At 40.5% G+C, this 24950-nt stretch overlaps 2 protein-coding genes across 3 annotated transcripts; both read right to left on the reverse strand.

Moving 5' to 3' along the window:
• Nucleotides 1-3817: 3817 nt before the first annotated feature.
• chmp7 (charged multivesicular body protein 7) lies at nt 3818-8521 on the reverse strand. Of its 2 annotated transcripts, none has more exons than XM_064937362.1 (11): nt 8450-8521; nt 7990-8275; nt 7707-7878; nt 7429-7614; nt 7145-7278; nt 7002-7050; nt 6789-6908; nt 6548-6646; nt 6390-6447; nt 6039-6275; nt 3818-5951 (listed from the first exon to the last, which is right to left on the reverse strand). In XM_064937362.1, exons 2-11 carry the CDS (start codon nt 8271-8273, stop codon nt 5896-5898), a joined length of 1395 nt encoding a protein of 464 aa, XP_064793434.1. In that variant the 5' UTR covers nt 8274-8275; nt 8450-8521; the 3' UTR covers nt 3818-5895. The 2 variants fall into 2 exon arrangements, with proteins under 2 accessions (XP_064793434.1, XP_064793433.1); XM_064937361.1 differs by having other exon boundaries at nt 8446-8516.
• Nucleotides 8522-12409: 3888 nt separating this feature from the next.
• Nucleotides 12410-22617, reverse strand: lgi3 (leucine-rich repeat LGI family, member 3). The gene is made up of 10 exons (XM_064937363.1): nt 22380-22617; nt 22063-22278; nt 20723-20794; nt 19366-19437; nt 17512-17583; nt 17319-17390; nt 16899-17068; nt 16638-16802; nt 16355-16445; nt 12410-16043 (listed from the first exon to the last, which is right to left on the reverse strand). The coding sequence occupies exons 2-10, from the start codon at nt 22269-22271 to the stop codon at nt 15314-15316; spliced, it is 1653 nt and encodes a 550-aa protein (XP_064793435.1). The 5' UTR covers nt 22272-22278; nt 22380-22617; the 3' UTR covers nt 12410-15313.
• Nucleotides 22618-24950: the final 2333 nt, after the last annotated feature.

Consider the following 24950-nt stretch of genomic DNA (forward strand, 5'->3'; position numbering starts at 1 on the left):
GCTAACTACTACATATAATAATAATAATATATTTACATTAAAAACCAAAGACTATCAGAATTCCAGTCATCCAATAAATGTTAAACCCCTTGATCTTCAAGAATAGGACTTTGAAATATGGAAATATAGATTAGCCAAATTGTTTTACCTGAGCATAACCCCAAAACTAAGGATTTATTAGCCTGCCCTACTCTTGTTTATGATTGTTGTCATGGAGGACTGATTGGGCCCATTGATTCGAGTTGAGCGCAGCATTTATTTTTTCATGGAATGGCATGCTTTGAGCACTAATGAAAAGTGCTATTTACATGTGAAAAATGAATGCCATAGGCCTATTGTTTACCTTTTTGTTGGTGACACTTTGATATCTTGTTAAAGGGCAAATGTTAATTAAAGGGCAAATCCACAGATGAAACAATAACAAAATGCCACCCCGCCTATTTTGGTAAAAAGCTGAGGGATGGGCTGGATAAATGTCACCACTCTCAGATTACTAGACAGAGCTATGGATGCAAGGACTGGCAATCCATGACATCAAAATGATTGTTTTAACCATGTTTTAAAAGGCTATGGTGTGTGTTTACATTTACAATGTTTACAGAGAAAAACAAGCATATATTTTGGGTTCTCATGGAGTGTGACAGTTGAATTAAGCTCATGAGACATCTATAATTTATTTTCTTCAATAATCAATGGATATATATATAATGTATAAATACAATAATGGATGTTGCAAGTACAGATTGGCCCTTTAAGTCTATCAAAAGTGTGCGAGTTTGAGCATGTGTCCATTAGGCATATATATTTATTTTATCAACATGAATTAGAGAGCAATAAAAAGCCCCACTTTTATTCCATAGGCTGGGATCCGGACTATGAAACTGTTGCAAGAGAGCATTTTTCGCTGGCTGCCACTGGTTTCAAAAACAATGATTGATAGGCAGTTTACATTTCTTGAATTGAACCATTATGGGTTCAAATACATAGCTTTGTCAACAGTCATCCACAATCCGTAAGGCTCAAATAGCTACAGTGCCTTGCGAAAGTATTTGGCCCCCTTGAACTTTGCGACCTTTTGCCACATTTCAGGCTTCAAACATAAAGATATAAAACTGTATTTTTTTGTGAAGAATCAACAACAAGTGGGACACAATCATGAAGTGGAACGACATTTATTGGATATTTCAAACTTTAACAAAAACTGAAAAATTGGGCGTGCAAAATTATTCAGCCCCCTTAAGTTAATACTTTGTAGCGCCACCTTTTGCTGAGATTACAGCTGTAAGTCGCTTGGGGTATGTCTCTATCAGTTTTGCACATCGAGAGACTGAATTTTTTTTCCCATTCCTCCTTGCAAAACAGCTCAAGCTCAGTGAGGTTGGATGGAGAGCATTTGTGAACAGCAGTTTTCAGTTCTTTCCACAGATTCTCGATTGGATTCAGGTCTGGACTTTGACTTGGCCATTCTAACACCTGGATATGTTTATTTTTGAACCATTCCATTGTAGATTTTGCTTTATGTTTTGGATCATTGTCTTGTTGGAAGACAAATCTCCGTCCCAGTCTCAGGTCTTTAGCAGACTCCATCAGGTTTTCTTCCAGAATGGTCCTGTATTTGGCTCCATCCATCTTCCCATCAATTTTAACCATCTTCCCTGTCCCTGCTGAAGAAAAGCAGGCCCAAACCATGATGCTGCCGCCACCATGTTTGACAGTGGGTATGGTGTGTTCAGGGTGATGAGCTGTGTTGCTTTTACGCCAAACATAACGTTTTGCATTGTTGCCAAAAAGTTCAATTTTGGTTTCATCTGACCAGAGCACCTTCTTCCACATGTTTGGTGTGTCTCCCAGGTGGCTTGTGGCAAACTTTAAACAGTTTTTATGGATATCTTTAAGAAATGGCTTTCTTCTTGCCACTCTTCCATAAAGGCCAGATTTGTGCAATATACACCTCAGCTGTAGATCTCTGCAGTTCATCCAGAGTGATCATGGGCCTCTTGGCTGCATCTCTGATCAGTCTTCTCCTTGTATGAGCTGAAAGTTTAGAGGGACGGCCAGGTCTTGGTAGATTTGCAGTGGTCTGATACTCCTTCCATTTCAATATTATCGCTTGCACAGTGCTCCTTGGGATGTTTAAAGCTTGGGAAATCTTTTTGTATCCAAATCCACTTCTTCACAACAGTATCTCGGACCTGCCTGGTGTGTTCCTTGTTCTTCATGATGCTCTCTGCGCTTTTAACGGACCTCTGAGACTATCACAGTGCAGGTGCATTTATACGGAGACTTGATTCACACACAGGTGGATTGTATTTAGCATCATTAGTCATTTAGGTTAACATTGGATCATTCAGAGATCCTCACTGAACTTCTGGAGAGAGTTTGCTGCACTGAAAGTAAAGGGGCTGAATAATTTTGCACGCCAAATTTTTCAGTTTTTGATTTGTTAAAAAAGTTTGAAATATCCAATAAATGTCGTTCCACTTCATGATTGTGTCCCACTTGTTGTTGATTCTTCACAAGAAAATACAGTTTTATATCTTTATGTTTGAAGCCTGAAATGTGGCAAAAGGTCGCAAAGTTCAAGGGGGGCGAATACTTTCGCAAGGCACTGTACATGAGAGAGCAGCAATATGATTCACATCAATGCGCTATGTAGATAGCAATAAGTCATATCCGTATCGCCGTAGACTACACCACTGCGGTCATCCTTACCTCCAAGCGTTTATTCAAATTGTACAATATTTGGATGCCGACAGCAGTCGCACTATTGGAAGACATAGCTTGGACTGTAGCCTACAAAAGCATATTCTTGCTTTTTCCCCCGCAATTGATCAAACACATTGTGTGTGTGTCATCATAGTGGTCTTTGACTTGTGATCAGACTCGCTCAGGTGGAAAAAAACGTAAAAACGTACGCATTTTGTTAATGCTGATTTTAATGTCATTGAGAAAACAGAGAAGTGTCAAAGATTTTTTTTTTCGCAAACATGCTGTCTGAATTTACAAGTAATCCTTGAAGTAATTTAGATTACATATACTTTTGAAAAACTGAGTACAATATATTTTGCTTGTAACGTAACGGATTGCTTACCGGGCTTTGTAATCCGTTACCCCAACCCTGCGTGCCATATAGATTGCTAAATAGTTGGGAAAATATTTTTGACGTACCGATTCCATGGCACATGGTTTATGAACTGATACGCAAAACTAATTTTTCAATTTAAATTATGCTAAATTCTTGCAACAAATATAATGTATTTATATGGGGGATAATAACCTTCCCAGATCTGCAGATTTAGCTTCAAATGGACAATCATTAGATCATATGTTTTGCTACTGTCCATATGTAGCTTGTTTTTGGCCACAGGTCCAGGAATGGCTAAAGAATTGCAATATTTACCTAGGGCTAACTCTTCAGATAGCACTACTGGGTGATCTGAAATATCAGTCAATCGATCAATAATATACTTTTAGCAAAAATGTTTATTTTCAATCTGTAGAAACAATGAGTTTAAAATCTTCTGAACTTTTGTGAAACAGTTCAGTTGAAAAATGCATGGCAAATAGAAATCCAATGTGGTGGTGTTAATTAAGAGATAGATGGGAGGGGTTGAATGGAGATAACTAATGTAAAACATACTTTGTTCATAAGAAGTACATAGGTTCAGAACTTTTGTGAAAGAGCAGTTTGAAAGACATGGCAAGTAGAAATCAAACCGGATGGACATCAGAAATAGATGGGTTAGGTTGAGGAAGGCTACGAGTAATATATATATATATATATACATATATATACATACACACACACACACACACACACACACAGTGGGGCAAAAAAGTATTTCGTCAGCCACCAATTGTGCAAGTTCTCCCACTTAAAAAGATGAAAGAGACCTGTAATTTTCATCATAGGTACACTTCAACTATGACAAACAAAATAAGAAAAAAAATCCAGAAAATCACATTGTAGGAATTTTAATGAATTTATTTGCAAATTATGGTGGAAAATAAGTATTTGGTCACCTACAAACAAGCAAGATTTCTGGCTCTCACATACCTGTAACTTCTTCTTTCAGAGGCTCCTCCTCACTTGTTACCTGTATTAATGGCACCTGTTTGAACTTGTTATCAGTATAAAAGACACCTGCCCACAACCTCAAACAGTCACTCTCCAAACTCCACTATGGCCAAGACCAAAGAGCTGTCAAAGGACACCAGAAACAAAATTGTAGACCTGCACCAGGCTGGGAAGACTGAATCTGCAATAGGTAAGCAGCTTGGTTTGAAGAAATCAACTGTGGGAGCAATTATTAGGAAATGGAAGACATACAAGACCACTGATAATCTCCCTCGATCTGGGACTCCACACAAGATCTCACCCCGTGGGGTCAAAATGATCACAAGAACGGTGAGCAAAAATCCCAGAACCACACGGGGGGACCTAGTGAATGACCTGCAGAGAGCTGGGACCAAAGTAACAAAGCCTACCATCAGTAACACACTACGCCGCCAGGGACTCAAATCCTGCAGTGCCAGACATGTCCCCCCTGCTTAAGAAAGTACATGTCCAAGCCCATCTGAAGTTTGCTAGAGAGCATTTGGATGATCCAGAAGAAGATTGGGAGAATGTCATATGGTCAGATGAAACCAAAATATAACTTTTTGGTAAAAACTCAACTCGTTGTGTTTGGAGGACAAAGAATGCTGAGTTGCATCCAAAGAACACCATACCTACTGTGAAGCATGGGGGTGGAAACATCATGCTTTGGGGCTGTTTTTCTGCAAAGGGACCAGGATGACTGATCCGTGTAAAGGAAAGAATTAATGGGGCCATGTATCGTGAGATTTTGAGTGGAAACCTCCTTTCATCAGCAATGGCATTGGAGATGAAACGTGGCTGGGTCTTTCAGCATGACAATGATCCCAAACATCCCAAAGATATACTTTTGTTGACCAAATACTTATTTTCCACCATAATTTGCAAATAAATTCATTAAAAATCCTACAATATCATTTTCTGGATTTTTTTTTCTAATTTTGTCTTTCATAGTTGAAGTGTACCTATGATGTAAATTACAAGCCTCTCAACTTTAAGTGAGAGAACTTGCACAATTGGTGGCTGACTAAATACTTTTTTGCCCCACTGTATAACTATTGTAAAATAGACTGTGTCCATAAAATGTATATAGCATGTATAAGCTGGAAGTAGAAGCCTAAGCGTTGTTGTTCCCTAGTTTATTCCAATTAGGGGAGGGGTGATAGGGTTAGAAAGCAATAAAGGAAAATGTTTTTTTAGAAGATATCTTTATCTACATATACACACACAGTTTGGGGGCACTTATGTCCTTAACTAAATTGATCAGAAATACAGTGTAGACATTGTTAATGTTGTAAATGACTATTGTAGCTGGAAACAGATTTTTCAGCTGTGCTAACAATTGCAAAAGGGTTTTCTAAAGATCAATTATCCTTTTAAAATGATAAACTTGGATTAGCTAACGCAACATGCCATTGGAACACAGGAGTGATGGTTGCTGATAATGGTCTCTGGATATTCCATTTAAAAAAATAAGAAATCTGCCGTTTCCAGCTTCAATAGTCATTTAGACCATTAACAATGTCTACACTATATTTCTGATCAATTTGTTATTTTAAAGGGACAATTATTTATTTTTTGCTTTCAAAAACAAAATATATGGCGGATTGGAAGGGATGCTGACAATTACGTCGATGGAAGCTACAATCTGCAATATTAAAGCTGATCTACTCCCTTTAAAAAAAAGTGATCACAGACCTGTTACAAAAGACATCATGCAATTATTTTTGATCACCATGCCCAGACACATTTTGAGGGTCAGGGATCATTAGTGCAGTTGACTTATTTCATTACTGTTGTCACTGTGCAGGCTCAGCCCTCTTCACTGGAGAGGTATGATTTTTTTGTTGAAGACCTATAGGGAGTGATGAGTAGACAAAGGTTACTTCAGTAGCCTCTTGTGGTAGCATTTGAAAGATAAAGGAACAAGATAGAGACATACCTGTATCTGCAAGCGTTATGCAACTACGCGCTTTGTCCAGTTCATCTCCTGTTATATTGAAGTGGTTTTGAGGGACTGAGGGCAAAGCACTCAGCAGATCATCACAAAAGGAACCAGATTCCCTGACAGGTGAAAAAGGGTGTGATGGTACTTCAGGTAGCGTAGAAGGCTCATCCAGATTAGAGTTCTCCAATAAAAATCTTAGCTCATCCTCCAGCCCATCTGTGTCTGCATCCGCTAAACAAATAGGATCATTGATCATTTGCCAGACTCTCTGGACATTGGCCATTTGATTATGAAATTGTTTCAACACTACAACTAAATAGCTGTATAATATGGAATAGGACATACTTGAGTTGAGTGCTCCACCAGCCAGAATTTGGTTCACTTCATCCTGAGTGTCACACAACTGTAATATCAAACAGTGAGAAAATAAATTTAGACTGGTGTGGACATGCAACAGTTCAATAATAGCATCTAAATGTAGTCCCGGTGAAGAAGAGTCTGACCTCTTGGATTTGATCCACAAGGCTCTCAGCTCCTTCTACTGTCACATCCTTCAAAGAGAGTCGCAGGGCTGACACACCAGCCTGATACGCCTGTATCACCTAGAGGCATGCCGAAAGATTTATATAAAGAGATCACAAGACCTTAGTTCCTGTATGTGGGACATTGCCCACAAATGACCCACATAAGCTTGCTCTATTTTGGTTAGATTTTTGAATGTTAATGTATCAAGCGCATATTCACTAGTTTGTCGGTCTGTGAGTTTGCTATCTTGTCTAGGATTCCCTTCACATTTTCCAGCTGGGCATATAAGTGGTCTGCTTTCTTCTCGACTCTCTTTCGGCTTCTCAAACACCTTAGAGCCTGGGGGAGAGAAATTAATTGAGGTTTCCCCGACAGCATTTGAGTTGGTGAAAGACAAAAAGTCAACACAGGATCTGAGGATTGTAAATTGACCTGAGATTTCTTCCCTTCCCGCAGCAACACCCTAGCTTCTTCTTTGTACCTACAGACATAACACAGCACAAATCACACACAATCTTGTAACATCACATATTTGACAACATTAAATGATGGGTCACATTGCACGAGGGACGCACTTCTCTGCCTCTAGTCCCAATGCCTCCACCCTCTCTTCAAGCAGTCTCTCACTGCGCTGGAGCTGGTAGATGCCTAGGTCTACATCACTGACAGGAGACACATGATTCTGTCCTGACAGAGAAAACTTCACAATCTGTACAGACAAAAAATATATACATTGGCTCAATGCTACACTGAGACAGTGACATTATCCTTAAAGAAATCTGTGAAAGCAAGATAATGGTATGAGTTACCGTACATTAAATAATATGCTCACTTAAATTAATGATTCTATTATTCTCACCTTCTCACCTCCATGCAGTGATACGGTCACCTGCTTCTCCCTCTGCAGCTGTAGCAGAGCCATACACAAGGTACTCTCGTCAACACAGACATGGGACGACAGTGTACGGAGCTCCTGGAAGGACAGGAGAGAGTGGTTGGCCACTGGGGAGCTCCGGTAGACACCAAGCAATTCTGCTGCCTTCTCCTGGAGGAAACATACAGAACATAAGTAAGAGGTTAGTGTTACATATTAGTTGCCCCTTAACAAGTTTTAAATTAACTAATTATAATACACACCTTTACCAGTTCGATGACAACAAACAACTCCTTCAAAGTAACCCCACTGCTACCAAGAAGAGTTGAAAAGGTCCATTTTAAAGGCTTCACCAACAACAGGCCAACACCCCAAGACACCCACCCACAGTCTACATTTGCGGCAAACTCTGACTCCCTTTGTATCTTGCCACACCTGCCAGAAATACAAACAAGTAGTCAGGTAAGAAAAGTGGGACTATGGCACTTTTAGGTAGGCAAAATTTTTGCTCACACATTAGCAGATTAAATTTCATTGATATTATACCTGGCCATGCACTGAATGACAGTAGCCAAACCCAAAGGCATAATTCCTTTTCTCTGAAAAATCTTGTTCAGCTCCTGCAAATTAACACAGACGGTTCCGCGACTCCTGCAGATTTTAAGAATGAGTGATGTCCAGAAATCCATTTTACTGTCCCAATCTGTTGTGCTGACATCTCGGTTTTCTTTAAAATCAGAGAACAGGAAATTCATCCGTTCATCGTCCTCCCACTCAGGTGGTAACGCTACTTCAGTAGACATTTCTTCCCCAAGATTTGATGGAACCATTTCTGTACAGCAAAAGACAGATAATGAGAGTGAAATGCTAACGTTAGCTAAGCTAGCAGGCAGAATAACAAACATTAAGTGACCAAGGCTATATCAAACTGAGCTGTTTCACTAGAATATTCTATGATATCATTTCACCCAGATGATCAGCAAGCAACCATCTATCCAATACCTACTGACTGCGCTCCACAACGTATTGTTTTGAAGTTAGCTGCCTCTTCTTCCTCTGCTGCTGCTTCTTCTTCTTCGTCAATGAGGTTTAACGGCGGTTGGCATCCAATAAATGTTTCATTACCGCCACCTACTGGACTGGAGTATAACTCCCTTATACTTTGCTTGAAAATAAAACATAAAATCTACAAATACCCTACACTCACTAAAATCCCACCACCATACTCCACTATTTCAATCTACCAAGTCCTACCTCAGGCCAACAGCCTGAAAGGACGAGACACCACCACTCAACACACCCTGTAACTCTTCTGACGTCAAGTCTCGTACACCAAAATTACCCCTCTGCAGCTGCCACCACAACCTCAATTTTCTGTGACTTATGTTCCATCCCTGCAGTACAGTTGATAACCATTGCATAAATTGCTAAAAATGCAATCTTACTGAAGCATATATCACTTGTTGGTTTATCCCTCTGTACTGGTGCAGATCTACTACTCACACCACTTCTCTCAGGATCCCTCCCGCTTGACCCATCTTCCTCTACTTTCTTCACTGCCTCAGCATATGACAACTTCTGCTCTACTCTAACCCTGGAAACCTCAACCTGCCTCTCTTGCACTGGACATTTCTGAACCCCAGGCCCATGGGCACCCCTGCAATTGACACATACCACTACTTTCCCCAATGCAACACATTCCTTTGTCTCATGCCTTTCTCCACACCTCTCACACCTAGTAACCTCCTTCCTACATACTGCTGCCACATGCCCAGAAACTTGTAACACCTGTAACAATGTAATGTATTCAGCACAAATGCTTGTATGGGATAATTTATATATCCTAACATCACTTTGTCAGGAAAAGACTCAACGTCAAAACTAAAAGAGAACAGACAACTGGTACGGCAATTGCTCGGCCTCTGACTGCAAGGCACTACAGAGGGTAGTGTGTACGGCCCAGTACATCACTGGGGCTAAGCTGCCTGACATCCAGGACCTCTACACCAGGCGGTGCCGTCATAGACTGTTCTCTCTACTACTTCATAGCAAGCGGTACCGGAGTGCCAAGTCGAGGACAAAAAGGCTTCTCAACAGTTTTTACCCCCAAGGCATAAGACTCCTGAACAGGTAAACAAATGGCTACCCGGACTATTTGCATATTTGCTACCCTCTTTTTACGCTGCTGCAACTCTCTGTTTATCATATATGCATATTCACTTTAACTATACATTCATGTACATACTACCTAAATTGGGCCGACCAACCAGTGCTCCCACACATTGGCTAACCGGGCTATGTGCATTGTGTCCCGCCACCCACCACCCGCCAACCCCTCTTTATGCTACTGCTACTCTCTGTTCATCATACAGTGCCTTGCGAAAGTATTCGGGCCCCTTGAACTCTGCGGAGACTTGATTACACACAGGTGGATTGTATTTATCATCATTAGTCATTTAGGTCAACATTGGATCATTCAGAGATCCTCACTGAACTTCTGGAGAGAGTTTGCTGCACTGAAAGTAAAGGGGCTGAATAATTTTGCACGCCCAATTTTTCAGTTTTTGATTTGTTAAAAACATTTGAAATATCCAATAAATGTCGTTCCACTTCATGATTGTGTCCCACTTGCTGTTGATTCTTCACAAAAAAATACAGTTTTATATCTTTATGTTTGAAGCCTGAAATGTGGCAAAAGGTCGCAAAGTTCAAGGGGGCCGAATACTTTCGCAAGGCACTGTATATGCATAGTCACTTTAACCATATCTACATGTACATACTACCTCAATCAGCCTGACTAACCGGTGTCTGTACGTAGCCTCGCTACTTTTATAGCCTCGCTGCTGTATATAGCCCATCTTTTTACTGTTGTTTTATTTCTTTACTTACCTATTGTTCACCTAACACCTTTTTTGCACTATTGGTTAGAGCCTGTAAGTAAGCATTTCACTGTAAGGTCCACCCCTGTTGTATGCGGCGCATGTGACAAATAAACTTTGATTTGATTTGACAACTCTTATTCCACAAGTAATGCCGCCCTGTCTGCATCGCACCAAACAACGAGCATCACAAACACCGGGAATCTTCCCCTTCAGTTGGTCAATTTTTCCATTTACCCCTACCCCAGTAATCACTCCTTTGAATGGTGCCATTTTCTTGAGGGCAAAACAATTCGCATCTCTTGTCCTTGAAGTTAGCTTGCTAGCAGCTTCTTCTTGTTATTCTTCTTCTTCGGTATATTGGCAATCACAGAATTTAATCTGCGTTTTATGTGGGATGGAAACAGGATTCCCCCCAAAAACTGAACAAACTACCAAATACAACAAAAAATATTTAAAAAACAAATAAGATAAAACTATATCAAACAACTTTTTTGTAAAAACAATCAATCAGATCTGATCCCTACACAGGCTCAAGGGAAACCGGGGAGGGTGGGTTTTCGGCGCCAGTACCCCTTGCAAGTCTTCAGATGTAAAATCCTTAAGTCCCAAAAACTTTTCTGCCGCAGCCACAATAATGTCCAGTTTCTTAGACTTCTTTGAGATTTGCGCTGTACAGTTTATAACGGTGGCAATGAATGCAACAAAATCCACCTTTTTAACATACATGGTATCTTTTGTCTGGCAGAAAACATTTACTACAGGCTGTGGTGTATCCACTACTATACAGTATCTTCACTAGCATCACATGTTTTCTCCAGGAACTCAGGATCATGATCCCCACCACAATTGCAATACCTCGTTGTCCTTCTACACACCGTTCCTCAGTATATGCTGTTCGTCTGCACACAATTGAAACATGGTCAAATCCTTTAAAATCCTTTAAAATCCTAGACACTAATGTGGTTTTCCAACTGCAAGGCTCAATAAGATCAACATGGCAGTGTTGCCATTGTTTATAAAAGTTTTCTTTATAATGTCAAAATAAACATGGCTCCAACTCCTATATCACTCACTCACAAACTGAAATCATACTTGTGTACTCTCAATTAGTGAGAGAGAGCATCAAATATCACATTCCTTTGTACACATCCACTGTATACGTGAATCATAGTTGGTTCCTGTTTTAGTCATACATTTGGACACATTCGTGTGTCAAACAAAAACACCCTAATGATTGATTGGCAATAGAGCCTACCATAATGCAGGTGATGGCTGCAGTTGGTAAAGAGCAACTGCAGAAACTTGCAGTCAAAAATTCATGACTTTTGATCACATTTTTTACCTTTATCTAACTAGGCAAGTCACAAATTCTTATTTTCAATGACAGCCTAGGGCAGAATGACAGATTTGTACCTTGTTAGCTCAGGGATATGAACTTGCAACCTTTCAGTTACTAGTCCCATGCTCTAACCACTAGGCTACCCTGCCGCCCCAGCACATGATTGTTGTAAAGTTCATGCAGTCGACATGTACTTTTACCCCATAATGCAACAAGCTTTGAAAGGTGGTAACCAATGATGGTCACTGGCAACTCACAAAACTGAGTTTTATTTCAATGTGGTCCTTGCTATCCGGGATCCTTGGGATGTCCAAACTCGGACGTTACCCCGTTGAAGTTAAACATTTTAAAGGTTAAGGTTAGGGTATGGGTAGGGGTTAAGATTTAGGGTTTAGGACAGGGACGTCCCAAGGATACCAAATAGGAATAACAATTTCACTGGTCGTCTTAGAAAAAAAATTATGCTTGAAAACTGATTATTATTTATTTATTATAAAAAGTACTAATGATGGTTGTACTGTTGCTTCATTAGTTGCATGCATGTGCTTACTGTGACTGTCACCCATATTGACTAGATAGCTGTAGTCGGAAGTACCCATAGAAAATGCAGTGGCCAAAAGCCCGTATTAGCATGGGTAGCACCATTGAGAGCTTCCACCATTTTAATGTAGTCAACTGGGTGGGACTTCATTGGCTGATCAAGGAAAACTAAAGTCCGGAATAATAAAGTTCAGAATAGTAAATCTTAGATGCAGCATTTTTAATAGGACATTTATTATTTCAGATACGTACAAGTGGCAACAATTTTCAGGGCAAATATTTTGCTCTCACACTAAATCCACTTCCATGGTGGTAAGGGTGATTTAGGCTACACTTTAGTGCACCATACAATCACTATACTAATAATAACCCACATAAAAATGTGGGTATTACAGTAGATGCATGGATACATTACATTACATACAGTGTATAGCTACATAAAATGCACAGAGGAGAATAACATAAAATGTCTGAAGACAAGCTATAAGTTATGTAGAATCAAAGTGCACAGCGATTTGTCCAGAATTTGGATGTTGACACATTCTCTAGGCAAAATTTTGAACGTTTAGCAAACACAGACATGAGGAGTCAAGCCTGGATTTGAACTGATTCTCAATTGTTAGGCATTCAAATTGGGAATAAAAATTTTTGGGCAATTGACTGCCCATGAAGTTCAGCCACAACATACAAAGGGTACATATTCATACATATTTTCACATATATGACAGGAGCTTGACATAACCTTCCAGTACTATTCAGTTCACATTAATTTAGAGAAATCTGTGTCGCCTAGCTACATTCTAGATTAATGAAAACGTATTGGTATCAATCATGATCAACAACATAGAGAGATACATGTTATTTATGACAAAAACATTGATAGCTCATATTACCTGTGAAACATTATAAAACTTATACAGAATAAGCATTATTTTATAAAATATAATTTACTGTAAAGATACCATTATGGCATGCAGATTACAGTTTATATTGCTTTGAAAATATATTAACTAGCATTTCATAGAATGTCCATATCAAACTCTATTTGATGTGAACAGTTATTTTCCTATTGCATGAGTGAGATGAGGGCAGGCCCCTAATGGCAGGTAATTCAAGAAAGAAGATGAGTAGGCAGCCAGTAAATTGCAATAAACTTTAGTGAACTATTAACAGAATATATTGTGTTAATAGTTCACTAAAGTTTATTGCAACGTACTGGCTGTCTACTCGTCTTCGCCCTATTGCATGAATAAAATGATTTTATAACAGTCAATAGAAAACCGTTCAGTAGATGCACATGCTTTTCACATAATCTGATGTTACTTATATGTTTTTATTTGTACTATATCTGCACCTTCCATTATATTTTCCATGGAGCATGAATTCATGGTAAATAGAGTAAGTAGTGATGTTGCAAAGTGATTTGACACGTATTAAGCAAGGTGATATGTTTTGTCATTACACATTAATTAATTCAATCAGAGACATCAGAAGATATCATGCATTTCCTGTTTGTTAGTACCCACTCTTCAAAAGTGGTTAACTAACCTAACAGGCATTTAGTCACATGGCTTAGATGATTTGCTTTTCTCCATGGGCCCGATTCCGACCCGAGTTCACCTTGCTTAAATTGAACATAATTCCCTTATTATGCACTTTTCCCTCTATGCATATTCTGACAAACTTAAGCATGAGAATAGCATGCTATTCACCTGCAATTGGTTGGGGGTGGAGATCTAAGAAATGAAGGTGTGGCAGAGGTGTGTCTACAGATATGCCATATTCTGATCTTGACTTAATTCCTTCATAATTCCACCACCTTTATGCACGAGGAAACCATGAATAAGTTCGAGCGAACCTTCCAATTCCAAGAGGAAAAAGCATTCACCATGCACTGTAATTTACAACTTAATAAGAGCTATTGATAACAGCTAGGTAAATGAGTAATCCATTTGGATAAGGGAAATATAAAGGACACTTGTGTTAGGTCTATTTTACCTTATAATCGCTGGAGATGTGAAGCCAGTCATATGGTAGCAAACTGAAGCATATGAACATATCAACTTTCCCACAGTAAAGGTTATGAAGTACTGTGCCATTATGCATAATTTAAATTGTACAGTTTTTTTTAACTTGCAGGGATGGGCACTCTTGAATGTCTTGAATACCGTGACTGTTTCCTATTTCTACCATGTGAAATATTATCCACTATCAGTATCGACCGTCAGTACTGTAGGCCTAATAACAACACATATTCAACTAACAATTTACTTTTAGTCCCTTTAGTTGGTATAACCTTCATTATCATTCCATTTACTTACATTGCTGTGTTTACCTTCATTTGTTTCCTTAGTAACAGTTGATAATATAAAAAGACATAATTCAATCATTACGGAGTGGAGCGAAGACCAAGCTGTAATAGTTTGAACCCCATGCATGGCGCAGTACTTGGCCGTGTCATCACACAGTTCCACGGTTAGTGCAGGCAATAGGCGAGAGGATAGAACACTGTTGTACACTCCCTGTTATAATTCTATGTACACTAATCTTCCAACATTATCATGTGTTGAAGAACTGAATGTGGCAATTTTCAGAATGAATTAAATCAACATTTTCTTTCTTTCGTGCGTAAAGTTTCTCTAAACCTGTTTTTTATGATTCATAAATACTTTCCTAAACCCAAATAATCTGTAAGATCATAGTATTTTTGTATCTACCATCTACCAATTGTTTTTTTCTTTCATTGATCCCTAATATTTTGAACCCGTTCTCTCGAGTCTGTCGACAAAATAAAAGGTGCACCGTATTTAAAGGGATGGCTTAAGAGAAGTGCACTGCAAAAAATATTGAATGAAGATTCCATGAGAAAATCTGTTGGCTAGCAAGTGGGAGGGTTTTCAGGGGTTGAATGAAATTTATTCAGAGTGTGCAAGGTAGCCACACCTGCAGAGCGCGTTATGCGACTAAATAAGGTAAGTCTGAATACAAAATACTAAGAAATGCGTCGGAAAGATGTGTGTAGGAAATTTGTAAATTCCTAAGTTGGAATCGGGCCTCATAAGAACAGAACAGACTCATGAATGGTCTCAGAGATTCTGACTGGATTGGTCTATTTGGCACTAAGATCAACTATTAGGTGCTGGTAGGCCAGGGTGTTGCCTTTGAAGCTGGCTGCCAGCAGGATGTCTTTGTTGTCCACTGACACCAAGCTGAAGGCCCGGGGTGCTCTCATGTTGAGCTCCTGGAAGAGCTGGAAGCGCTGGGTAAGGTCGTCCCACAAGTAAACTCGAGAGAAGGAGAAATCACTCCCTAAGAGGAGATACTGGCGGGGGCCCACGATGAATGGATACACAGCCATGGAGCCACGTGAGGGCAGGGTCTGAATCTCAACATAGCGCTGCCCCTCCCAACGGAGAATCTTGGAGTCGCCAATGAAGCGTGTAAGGCAGAGGTAGAGAACTTTGCGCACCCAGAAATGCTTGACCATCTGCACGTCAGCAGTCTCAGTGATTTGGGAATGAAAGGCAAACTGCCGCAGGCTGCGGTTCCACTGGTATACCACTGGGGGCTGGGAGGCACTGGAGAGAATGAGACGCTGCTTCCCCTCCACATCTAGGAACTCCACATGGGTGTCACGATGCCAGGGATGAAGAGATTGGTGGGAGTAGAAACCGTTGCTGTTCCAGCGGTATATGCTCGTAGAGCCTGCCTTGGAACTGTCTGCTACTGCAAAGTACCACTCATCATCCAGCTGGAAGGTCTCAACAAAGTTGGGTTTCCTCACACGTGTCGTGTCAATGTCCTGGATCTTCACAAATCGCTGTGGGTCCTCTTCCCACCTGTAAAGGTATCAATCAGGTCAGCCATCCCTAAATCATCATTGTAAACATCTAACCTTAAGTAGATATTCACAGACTTCCAGTCATTGAGCTAATGCTAGTTAGCATTGGCTCATGAAACTACCTCTAACTTCCTTCATACTGGACACAGAAACATAAAAATGGTATCCACGAGTTCATATGACTCTGAGGAAATGGATAAAGGGCCTCATTGCCAAAATCTCGAAGTATCCGTTTAACACAATTTGTGGCTAAGAAAATGAACAAGTCATTGACACTGTATTGCTTATAGGAATTGGAATAAGTCTCACTTGTAGATGTGGGATCCTCCAAAAAGTTGAGCCACAACCATGTAAAGAGTGTTGTTAATTACCACAGGCTTGCAGTAGACAGCGGAGCGAGCTAGGAGAAACACAGAAGCAGAAAGTAGCAAGTTTAGTTGACTTCAGTATCCTCTGTGTACTTAAAGAAGTGGTTTGCTCCCAGATACAACGTAAATTCCCTTGGTCTATAATTAAATGATAATAGTTGAATGCATTGATTGTCTTCTGGCATGAATACTTATTTTTAGAAGGCGTCTTGGAAGAAACGTACATGTTATATTATGGTACATCCGGAAGACCATTTCCACATGATCCCATACAAACAGTGTACAGAACCCAGTATCAGGCTGGGCGAAGACCACAAACTGATCGTCGTTGAATTCATAGGACTCCACTGACACAGACTGGAAGGGGAAAGTTTCATAAACTGCAAAGTCTACAGGGGAAGAGAGAGATGAAGATTATCAACCTGTAAATTAAGTGCCCTGATGTCCTGTGAAATGAATAATTGTTTCAATAATTGGGGACAAACCTGCGCTGATACAGTTGAAGTCTCGTGGGGTTAGATCATGGATTCTGCGGCCTTGGAACTCAAATGGGCTGGCACAGTAGATGGCAGGGACAGAGGTGTTGGACTTCTCCATCCAATCCACCAGCCACTTGATTTTACAGTCACAGCGGAACGAGTTACCCCGCAGGTCTCTGGGTAACACATAGAACAATATCATTATTGTCCACCTATGACACAGTTCTTAGAAAACTATCTGTAGTAAGGATTCTCTGTAGTAAGGATTCACTTTAAATTACAGTACTTCATAAAGTTGGTAATAACATGGTAATAGTATGTTAATAGTAATAAGTTATAGTGACTTGTTTTAAAAACATAAAATCACAAGATGAAACCAATGATGGTAAGGATACCATGTTCCCTTTTAAAAATATATGTACTTACAAGTCTGTCAGAATGTCAAAATATTTGAAGAGTTCTCGTGGAAGGAGCTGCAGGTTATTATTTGACAGAGAACTACAAAAAAAACAGATATTCATTTTAAAGAAAATTAATAATGTCAAAACATGTCCATGAAATTCAAAACTAGTATTCTTCCATTGATATTTACAGAGAAATAGGCAGAAGATATACTCACAGGTGAGTCAAGGATTTAAGCCCTCTGAAGGTGTGCTTTGACAGGGCTTGGATGTCATTGTTCTCTATAAATCTGATGGGCATACAGAGAGAGAGGATCACTCATTATACTGTGTCACACATACACGGAGTATACCAAACATTAAGAACACTCCTTCCTTTTGCCCTCAGAACAGCCTCGATTTGTCTGGTCATGGACTCTACAAGGTGTCGAATGCGTTCCACAGGGATGCGGGCCGATGTTGACGCCAATGCTTCCCACAGTTGTCAAGTTGGTTGGATGTCATTTGGGTGGTGGACCATTCTTGATTCACACGGGAAACTGTTGGACGTGGAAAAAACAGCTGCATTGCAGTTCTTGACAAAGCCGATGTGCCTGGGACCTTCTACCGGTTCAAAGGCATTTATTGTATTGTGTTTCTCCCTCTGAATGGCACACACACACAATTCATGTCTCAATTGTCTCAAGGCATAAAAATCCTTCTTCAACCTGTCTCCTCCCCTTCATATACACTTATTGAAGTGGATTTAACAAGTGACATCAATACCTGGATTCACCTGGTCAGTCTATGTCATGGAAAGAGCAGGTGTTCTTAATGTTTTGTATACTCAGTGTAGATAGTAGACTTCTGAAAAAATGCAAGCTATCATGACAATCAAGGTCAACCCAGTGAATGAATGATTCAGACAGACAGCTTTGTATTAATAGTGGCATCTCAATGAATGTGTATTCTTATGATAAAAACATGCTTTCTGGTAGAACTCGGGGTCATTTGCCAATATAATACAATCAAGATCATTTGAATACATTGCCATGTCAATCATGCATAGTACACAGCCTTCTTCTCCATATTCAGAGTATAACATTGGTCTTACTAAACCTTTTATCATAATTGTGTCTCTGTCTGTCCCTCATTTATTTATTTAATTCAAAAGCTTGTTACCAAGGGGATCATGTCCTGCTTCCTGAATCTTAAGCAGCTATAATGGGAATGGACCTGGGCCTGGCTGTTGGCTGGAATGTCTGCAGTAAGAGCAGCACTGACCTTGAGTATAAGCCAAGTGTTGAAGAAGAGGGGGGAGGGGATCTAGGAACAGCCACCTACTGGCTGCGGTGAAAAGTGTTCAAAACAAACAAGCCATCATCCCCCCCCACTCACATTTTTCTAATGAAGTTAACATAGCAGGTGTATGTTTTGGATATACTTAAAAATGAGATTTGACAGTTGGCAAAAGAGCCCCATCATCAGATACTTAGTAAGGTGCCTCTACATGGGTTCAGTAATGAATATAAATATTGCCTGAGCCCTGTATCAAAGTTCAGGTGACAATTGACTACAGGTGTATTCTCTGTATTCATTCTGGATCTGTGAAGCATCCCAGGGCTACACAGTGTGAGCTCAGCCAGCCTGCATTCTGTCTCCTATATTGAGCAGCACTGAATATGAAGATATGAGTTCATTAGCATTCACAGTGAGGAGCCACCTTGGGTAGAGCTGGCAGGGTGATGTAGAGCCCTGGGGCTGAGCTGCAGCCAGAGCCACAGAATCATTTTATGGAGCCTAATGCATTGCTTCCGTGGAAAGCAGCAAATGTGATGGTATCAGCAACCTCATATTTCCTGGGGCCCAACTTCCCATCAATTAACAAAATGGTATGCTCAGCTTCATCAGGCCCCACAAAGGCAGTAAGGCTCTATGGTAGGAGGAGGATCAATATCCAATGCCATTTACACGATCCTTGTCTGGCTGAGAACTAGATCTTTCATTGTAACACCACTACCTCATCCTCTCAGATAGAATGGTTGTTGGGGGTATATCTGTGGTTGAATAAGGGCACAAAGTATGACACTTACAAGTACTGCAGGTGTGACAGACCTGCGAAGGCATCATCAGCCACAACAGTGAAGGTGTTGGAGTTCAGCAGACTGCAGAGAGGGAGAGAAAGAGAGAAGTTTATAACACACTGGAAGGAAATCTGTTTCACTTTCCTTTTCAAATGTTTAATTTAACAAAATCTCCAGAAACATACTGCTGGAGAGGTAAAAAAAACATGCTAACCAATACCGGCTACTGTAAATGTGTATTTATTTACACAGGATTACACATGGACACAAGTAGTGTACAAAACATCTCCTCCAGTAACAAATAAATCACCTGAATGGTTGTGGAGTGGAAATAGGAAGAGCTCTTCAATTTCAAGGAACAGATCAACTGTTCAATATAGTATAGGTCAGCTTTAAAGACCCAGTGCAGTCAAAAACCTCATTTTTCTTTTATATATTTAAACGCTATGTGGTTGGAATAATACTGTGACATTTTTAAAATTATAATGCCATTTTACAGTAAGAGTTATTTGAAAATAACTCCTGAAATGTCAGCCTGTTTTGGTGGGATGGAGTTTTGTCCTGCCCGGGGACATCACCAGGTGATTAATTAGTTAATAGACCAATAAGATAGAGAGTTCCATACCTCTCTGCCAAAAAGCTAGTTTTCAGTTTTCCCCTCCCCACTCAGACCACTCCCAGACAGTTCTAGCAAAATTCTTTCTTGAGAAAATTTCTCTTTGCTAAGAAGCTATTTTTGTTTCCTTATTTACCATTTTAATTGAAAACAATCACAGTAAGGTACTTAATTGCTACCCATAAATTATTTGATATTGAGATAAAAACAGCTGCATTGGGCCTTTTAATATGAGCTCAAAACCACAAAATGTGAAAACACACACACGCAAACACGCAAGCACACACACTCCATTGAATTTGCGTAGACAGATAAGCCATTGTTTAAACAGAAGAGAACTGAAGGGAGTCAGTCATTGGCGATGACACTGATACAGAGCCACTTTACTCTCACTACTGCCATGTCACCACTGTTTTCAATAACAGTTTATTTCAAGAGATTTATAGTGCTTGTATTGTCTAACAAATGTTACTTCACGACTTGTGCTTTTTATCTAGTTATCTGTATGTGTATGTTTAGCCCTCAATCTTACTACATGTATTATCTTGATTTTGGTCTCCAAAACAACAGGCGAGATTGGTCTAGCTGATATTTTGTTGTTGTATAGAAGATGGTGTCTTGGAGAGAACATGTTAAGCCTTTTAATTTGAACCCAAACCACAGAAGTAAAGTTGAGACTGTTTGCTCTAGTTCCTCTAACTCAGACAGGAAGGGAGAGAATGGGATGATGGGATATGCATGAATACTCACAGAAACTGCAGAAGGTGCAGGTGGGAGAAGGCTCCCTCTGGGATTGTAGTGAAGGCTGCATTCACCATCGTCCTGAGGAGTACAGACAATCAACTTATCATCATTCAGACTCCATCAATTAACATTGAGTCAATTTCATAATCCTTATCCAACCAAAAGGGCTTGTTACTCCATGCTTAAAGTGGATGTATGTTGCCAGTTAACCACAGAGGTTTGTGAATTTTGTATGTTTATTAGCATACCTTTTGGTTAAAAGTTGAAAGGGAAAAATAAGAATTGTTAGATCCTGATGGATGGTGGTACTGCATCACACCTAATCAATATAAGGGGATGGGGCCTGCATGGGAATGTTCTCCTCAGTCCCCAGGCACAGTCAATCTATTGACAGAACTGAACATGCAGCATGGGATGTTTTACCAAGAGCTCCTGTGGATAAATCTGTCTTACTATTTGAATTTCAAGAAGGGCAAAATCTTTTAAAACTAGGACACTGTTTCCTTATTCACAGATCCATGTCTTCATCACTTTAAAATGAGGCCACCTCCACCTTGCAGTGCTTGTGCACTTCAATTCCCCAAACTCTTTAAATGCAAGAACATAATGCTCAATTACAGAATGATAATACATTCAGAGTCAATAGAGACAAAAATCTAAGTGAACCCCAAATTCTTGTATAAGTAAAATGTATGCAGATAGAGTATGCTATCTACTACATTATTGTCTTCCATTAATTGAGTGCGCACTATCTATCTAACCTTCGTAAGGTTACTATTCCTTGGAGGACACGCAGGTCTTTTGCTGTGAGATGTGAATCTATTGTAGGTGTCTCTCCCAGGAGGGCTATGACACATCCCATTGCTCTACTCCAATCAATGTAGTCTCATTTCTGCCAGCTCCCCCTGACTTCTGTCCAAGAATGAGGAGAGACTGAGGCACAGTGCCCATTTGTTATCTTTTATTAGCATTTGTGAACGTCATCTTTTCTTTTCTCATAATGTCTCTTTAAAATCTTTCAGACACACGTTCTTGATGAGCACAAACACTGTCTTTCTCTCTTGAGAAACATAGTATAATATAATCTGAAACTGTTTAAAAATGTTGTAGACATGAAGTATAAGCTTTTGGTAACCAGAGTAGACTCTGCAGAATGTATTGTAAAAGTGTTGCCTATGTTTGCGTGATTTAATGTCATCCGTAAAAACCATGCATGACATCACAGTCTTCATGTACATTATCAACAGCTGGTTTTATCATTTTGGAATGAAGTGTAAGGAATAGACCAAAAATCTGAAAGAGTATACATGAACAGACACACACACAGTGATCAGTGTTGTACTCACAGGGAGATGATCCCAGGGGGAAAGCTCTTGGGGATAGTCTTGGTATCCACACAGAAGGCACTGTCTTTGGTGCAGGAGCAGGTGGTAGGACAGCGGGGGATTTTGGGGACCCTCTTGGCCCCAGTCTCCCCCACCAGGCAGAGAAGCAGACATAGGCTGGACAACAGCTTCAGCCATCCCGGGACCCTTCTCGATCCGGCATTCAGCATATTTCCTCTACGGATGTACAGAGGCAAAGGGACTGGTGACAAAGACTGCTGAGCCTCAAGAAGTTGTATTTTCCCTTCAAAGAAGAACAAGACAAAATCTCTGTTTACCTTGTAGCAGCAGCAGCAGCCGCAGCAGTAGAAGTGATGTTGCTGAGCTATTGAAAGACTATGAAGAGTTGGGGAGAGAGAGAGAGGGAGAGAGAGAGAGAGAGAGAGAGAGAGGGCAGTTGGATAGTATCTTCACTGAATGTGTGTGTGCTCTGCAGCTTCCCTGGATATGTGTGTTCTCCCTAGAGCTGCTGTCAGAGTGCAGACTGCGGGAGCGAGGCTGCAATTCCCCGCACTAGAACCTGTACGCAGCGCCACTGACTCTGAATTATTTACTATCGTACACAGAAGACTTAAAAATATGACCAGGGAGGCAGCCAGGCAGGGGGAGGGGAGAGGAGGAACAAGGCAGTGTCAGGCCTGGCAGGCTGGGTGGGAATGGAAGGGTGAGGGGGTTCTGGGGTCTTTACACTGCCTCAGACTCTCTCTCTCTCTCTCTCTCTCTCTCTCTCTCTCTCTCTCTCTCTCTCTCTCTCTCTCTCTCTCTCTCTCTCTCTCTCTCTCTCTCTCTCTCTCTCTCTCTCTCTCTCTCTCTCTCTCTCTCTCTCTCTCTCTTCTCTCTCTCTCTCTCTCTCTCTCTCTCTCTCTCTCTCTCTCTTCTCTCTCTCTCTCTCTCTCTCTCTCTCTCTCTCTCTCTCTCTCTCTCTCTCTCTCTCTCTCTCTCTCTCTCTCTCTCTCTCTCTCTCTCTCTCTCTCTCTCTCTCTCTCTCTCTCTCTCTCTCTCTCTCTCTCTCTCTCTCTCTCTCTCTCTCTCTCTCTCATTCTCTCTCTCTCATTCTCTCTCTCTCTCTCTCTCTCTCTCTCTCTCTCTCTCTCTCTCTCTCTCTCTCTCTCTCTCTCTCTCTCTCTCTCTCATTCTCTCTCTCTCTCTCTCTCTCTCTCTGAGCCTGTTATCATCCTGTTATTGGGATTGGAGTTATGGAGACAATGAGAAAAATACCACTTTTAACATTTAAATGAGAGGAGATGGGCAAGGAAGAAAGCCTCACATAAAAATAAAGGAAAGAGTCATAGGAAAGGATAATAGAAATTAGGATAGAAGAGAAGAGAACAATCTCTTAGATAACATCCACAAGGGTGGCAGAGTACTGAGAATCACTGCAGTAGCTACTGCATATCAGAGCTAAGCTGCTGGCCTAATTTCAAACTTGTGTTCTGGTAGTCAACTAGTAATAGTAATACACTTTTTGAAACAATAATATAGCAAGTTATATTTTTATATTAAACATTGTATTTGTATAAGTAATTTACTACATAACCCATGAATCAGTAATTGCCAGTAACAACATATATTACCTCTTCTTTTTTATTAACATGTAGGCCAATGGTGCACACATAGGCAGATTTGGAGGATGATTCAGAGCATGAACAACCCAGATTAGAACCTATAGAATTGCATTGAATCCTATATACAGTGTCTTCATAAAGTATTCAGACCCCTTGACTTTTTCCACATTTTGTTACGTTACAGCCTTATTCTAAAATATATATATTTTTATCCTCAGCAATCTACACACTATACCCCATAATGACAAATTAAGAACAGCTATTCAGACATTTTTGCAAAGTTATGAAAAATTAAAAAATACTTATTTACATTATGAGAATCGAAATTGAGCTTAGGTGGATTCTGTTTCCATTGATCATCCTTTAGATGTTTCTACAACTTGAATGGAGTCCACCTGTAGTAAATTCAATTGAAAGTATATGATTTGGAAGGCACAAAACTGTCTATATAAGGTCCCACAGTTGACAGTACATGTCAGAGCAAAAACCAAACCATGAGTTCGAAGGAATTGTCAGTAGAGCTCCGAGACATGATTGTGTCGAGGCACAGATCTGGGGAAAGGTACCAAAACATTTCTGCAACATTGAAGGTCCCCAAGAACACAGTGGATTCCATCATTCTTAAATGGAAGAGGTTTGGAACCACCAAGACTCTTCCTATAGCTGACCGCCCTGAGCAATCGGGGGAGAAGATGGGAAAACCTTCTAGAAGAACAACCAGCACTCTGCAGCACTCCACCAATAAGGCCTTTATGGTAGAGTGGCCAGACGGAAGCCATTCCTCAGTTAAAGGCACATGACAGCCCGCTTGGAGTTTGCCAAAAGGCACCTAAAGACTCTGAGACCATGAGAAACAATATTCTCTGGTCTGATGAAACCAAGATTGAACTTTTTGACCTGAATTCCAAGCGTCACGTCTGGAGGAAACCTGGCACCATCCCTACGGTGAAGCATGGTGGTGGCAGCATCATGCTGTGGGATGTTTTTCAGCGGCAGGGTCTGTGAGATTAGTCAAGATCGAGGCAAAGATGCACAGAACAAAGTACAGAGAGATTCTTGATGAAAACCTACTCCAGAGCGCTCAGGACCTCAGACTTGGGGCAAAGGTTCACCTTCCTACGGGACAAAGACCCTAAGTACACAGCCAAGATAATGGAAGATTGGCTTCGGGACAAGTCTCTGAATGTCCTTGAGTGGCCCAGCCAGAGCCCGGACTTGAACCCGATTCGAACATCTCTGGAGAGACCTTAAAATAGCTGTGCAGCAACGCTCCCCCACTCAACC

This window comes from Oncorhynchus masou, chromosome 25 (genome assembly GCF_036934945.1).
Source record: "Oncorhynchus masou masou isolate Uvic2021 chromosome 25, UVic_Omas_1.1, whole genome shotgun sequence".
Taxonomy (NCBI): Eukaryota; Metazoa; Chordata; class Actinopteri; order Salmoniformes; family Salmonidae; genus Oncorhynchus; species Oncorhynchus masou.

Excerpts from the sequence above, each read along its gene's own strand:
- chmp7 (XM_064937362.1), bottom strand. The coding sequence starts at position 8,273 with ATGGTTCCATCAAATCTTGGGGAAGAAATGTCTACTGAAGTAGCGTTA. Across the intron at positions 7,279-7,428 it reads CACTGCATGGAGGTGAGAAG|ATTGTGAAGTTTTCTCTGTC; the intron begins GTGAGAATAATA and ends TTGTCTGTACAG. Across the intron at positions 6,647-6,788 it reads ACTCACAGACCGACAAACTA|GTGATACAGGCGTATCAGGC; the intron begins GTGAATATGCGC and ends GCATGCCTCTAG.
- lgi3 (XM_064937363.1), bottom strand. The coding sequence starts at position 22,271 with ATGCTGAATGCCGGATCGAGAAGGGTCCCGGGATGGCTGAAGCTGTTG. Across the intron at positions 20,795-22,062 it reads CCCCCTGGGATCATCTCCCT|GACGATGGTGAATGCAGCCT; the intron begins GTGAGTACAACA and ends TGTACTCCTCAG. Across the intron at positions 16,044-16,354 it reads GGAGGATCCCACATCTACAA|GTGGGAAGAGGACCCACAGC; the intron begins GTGAGACTTATT and ends ATACCTTTACAG.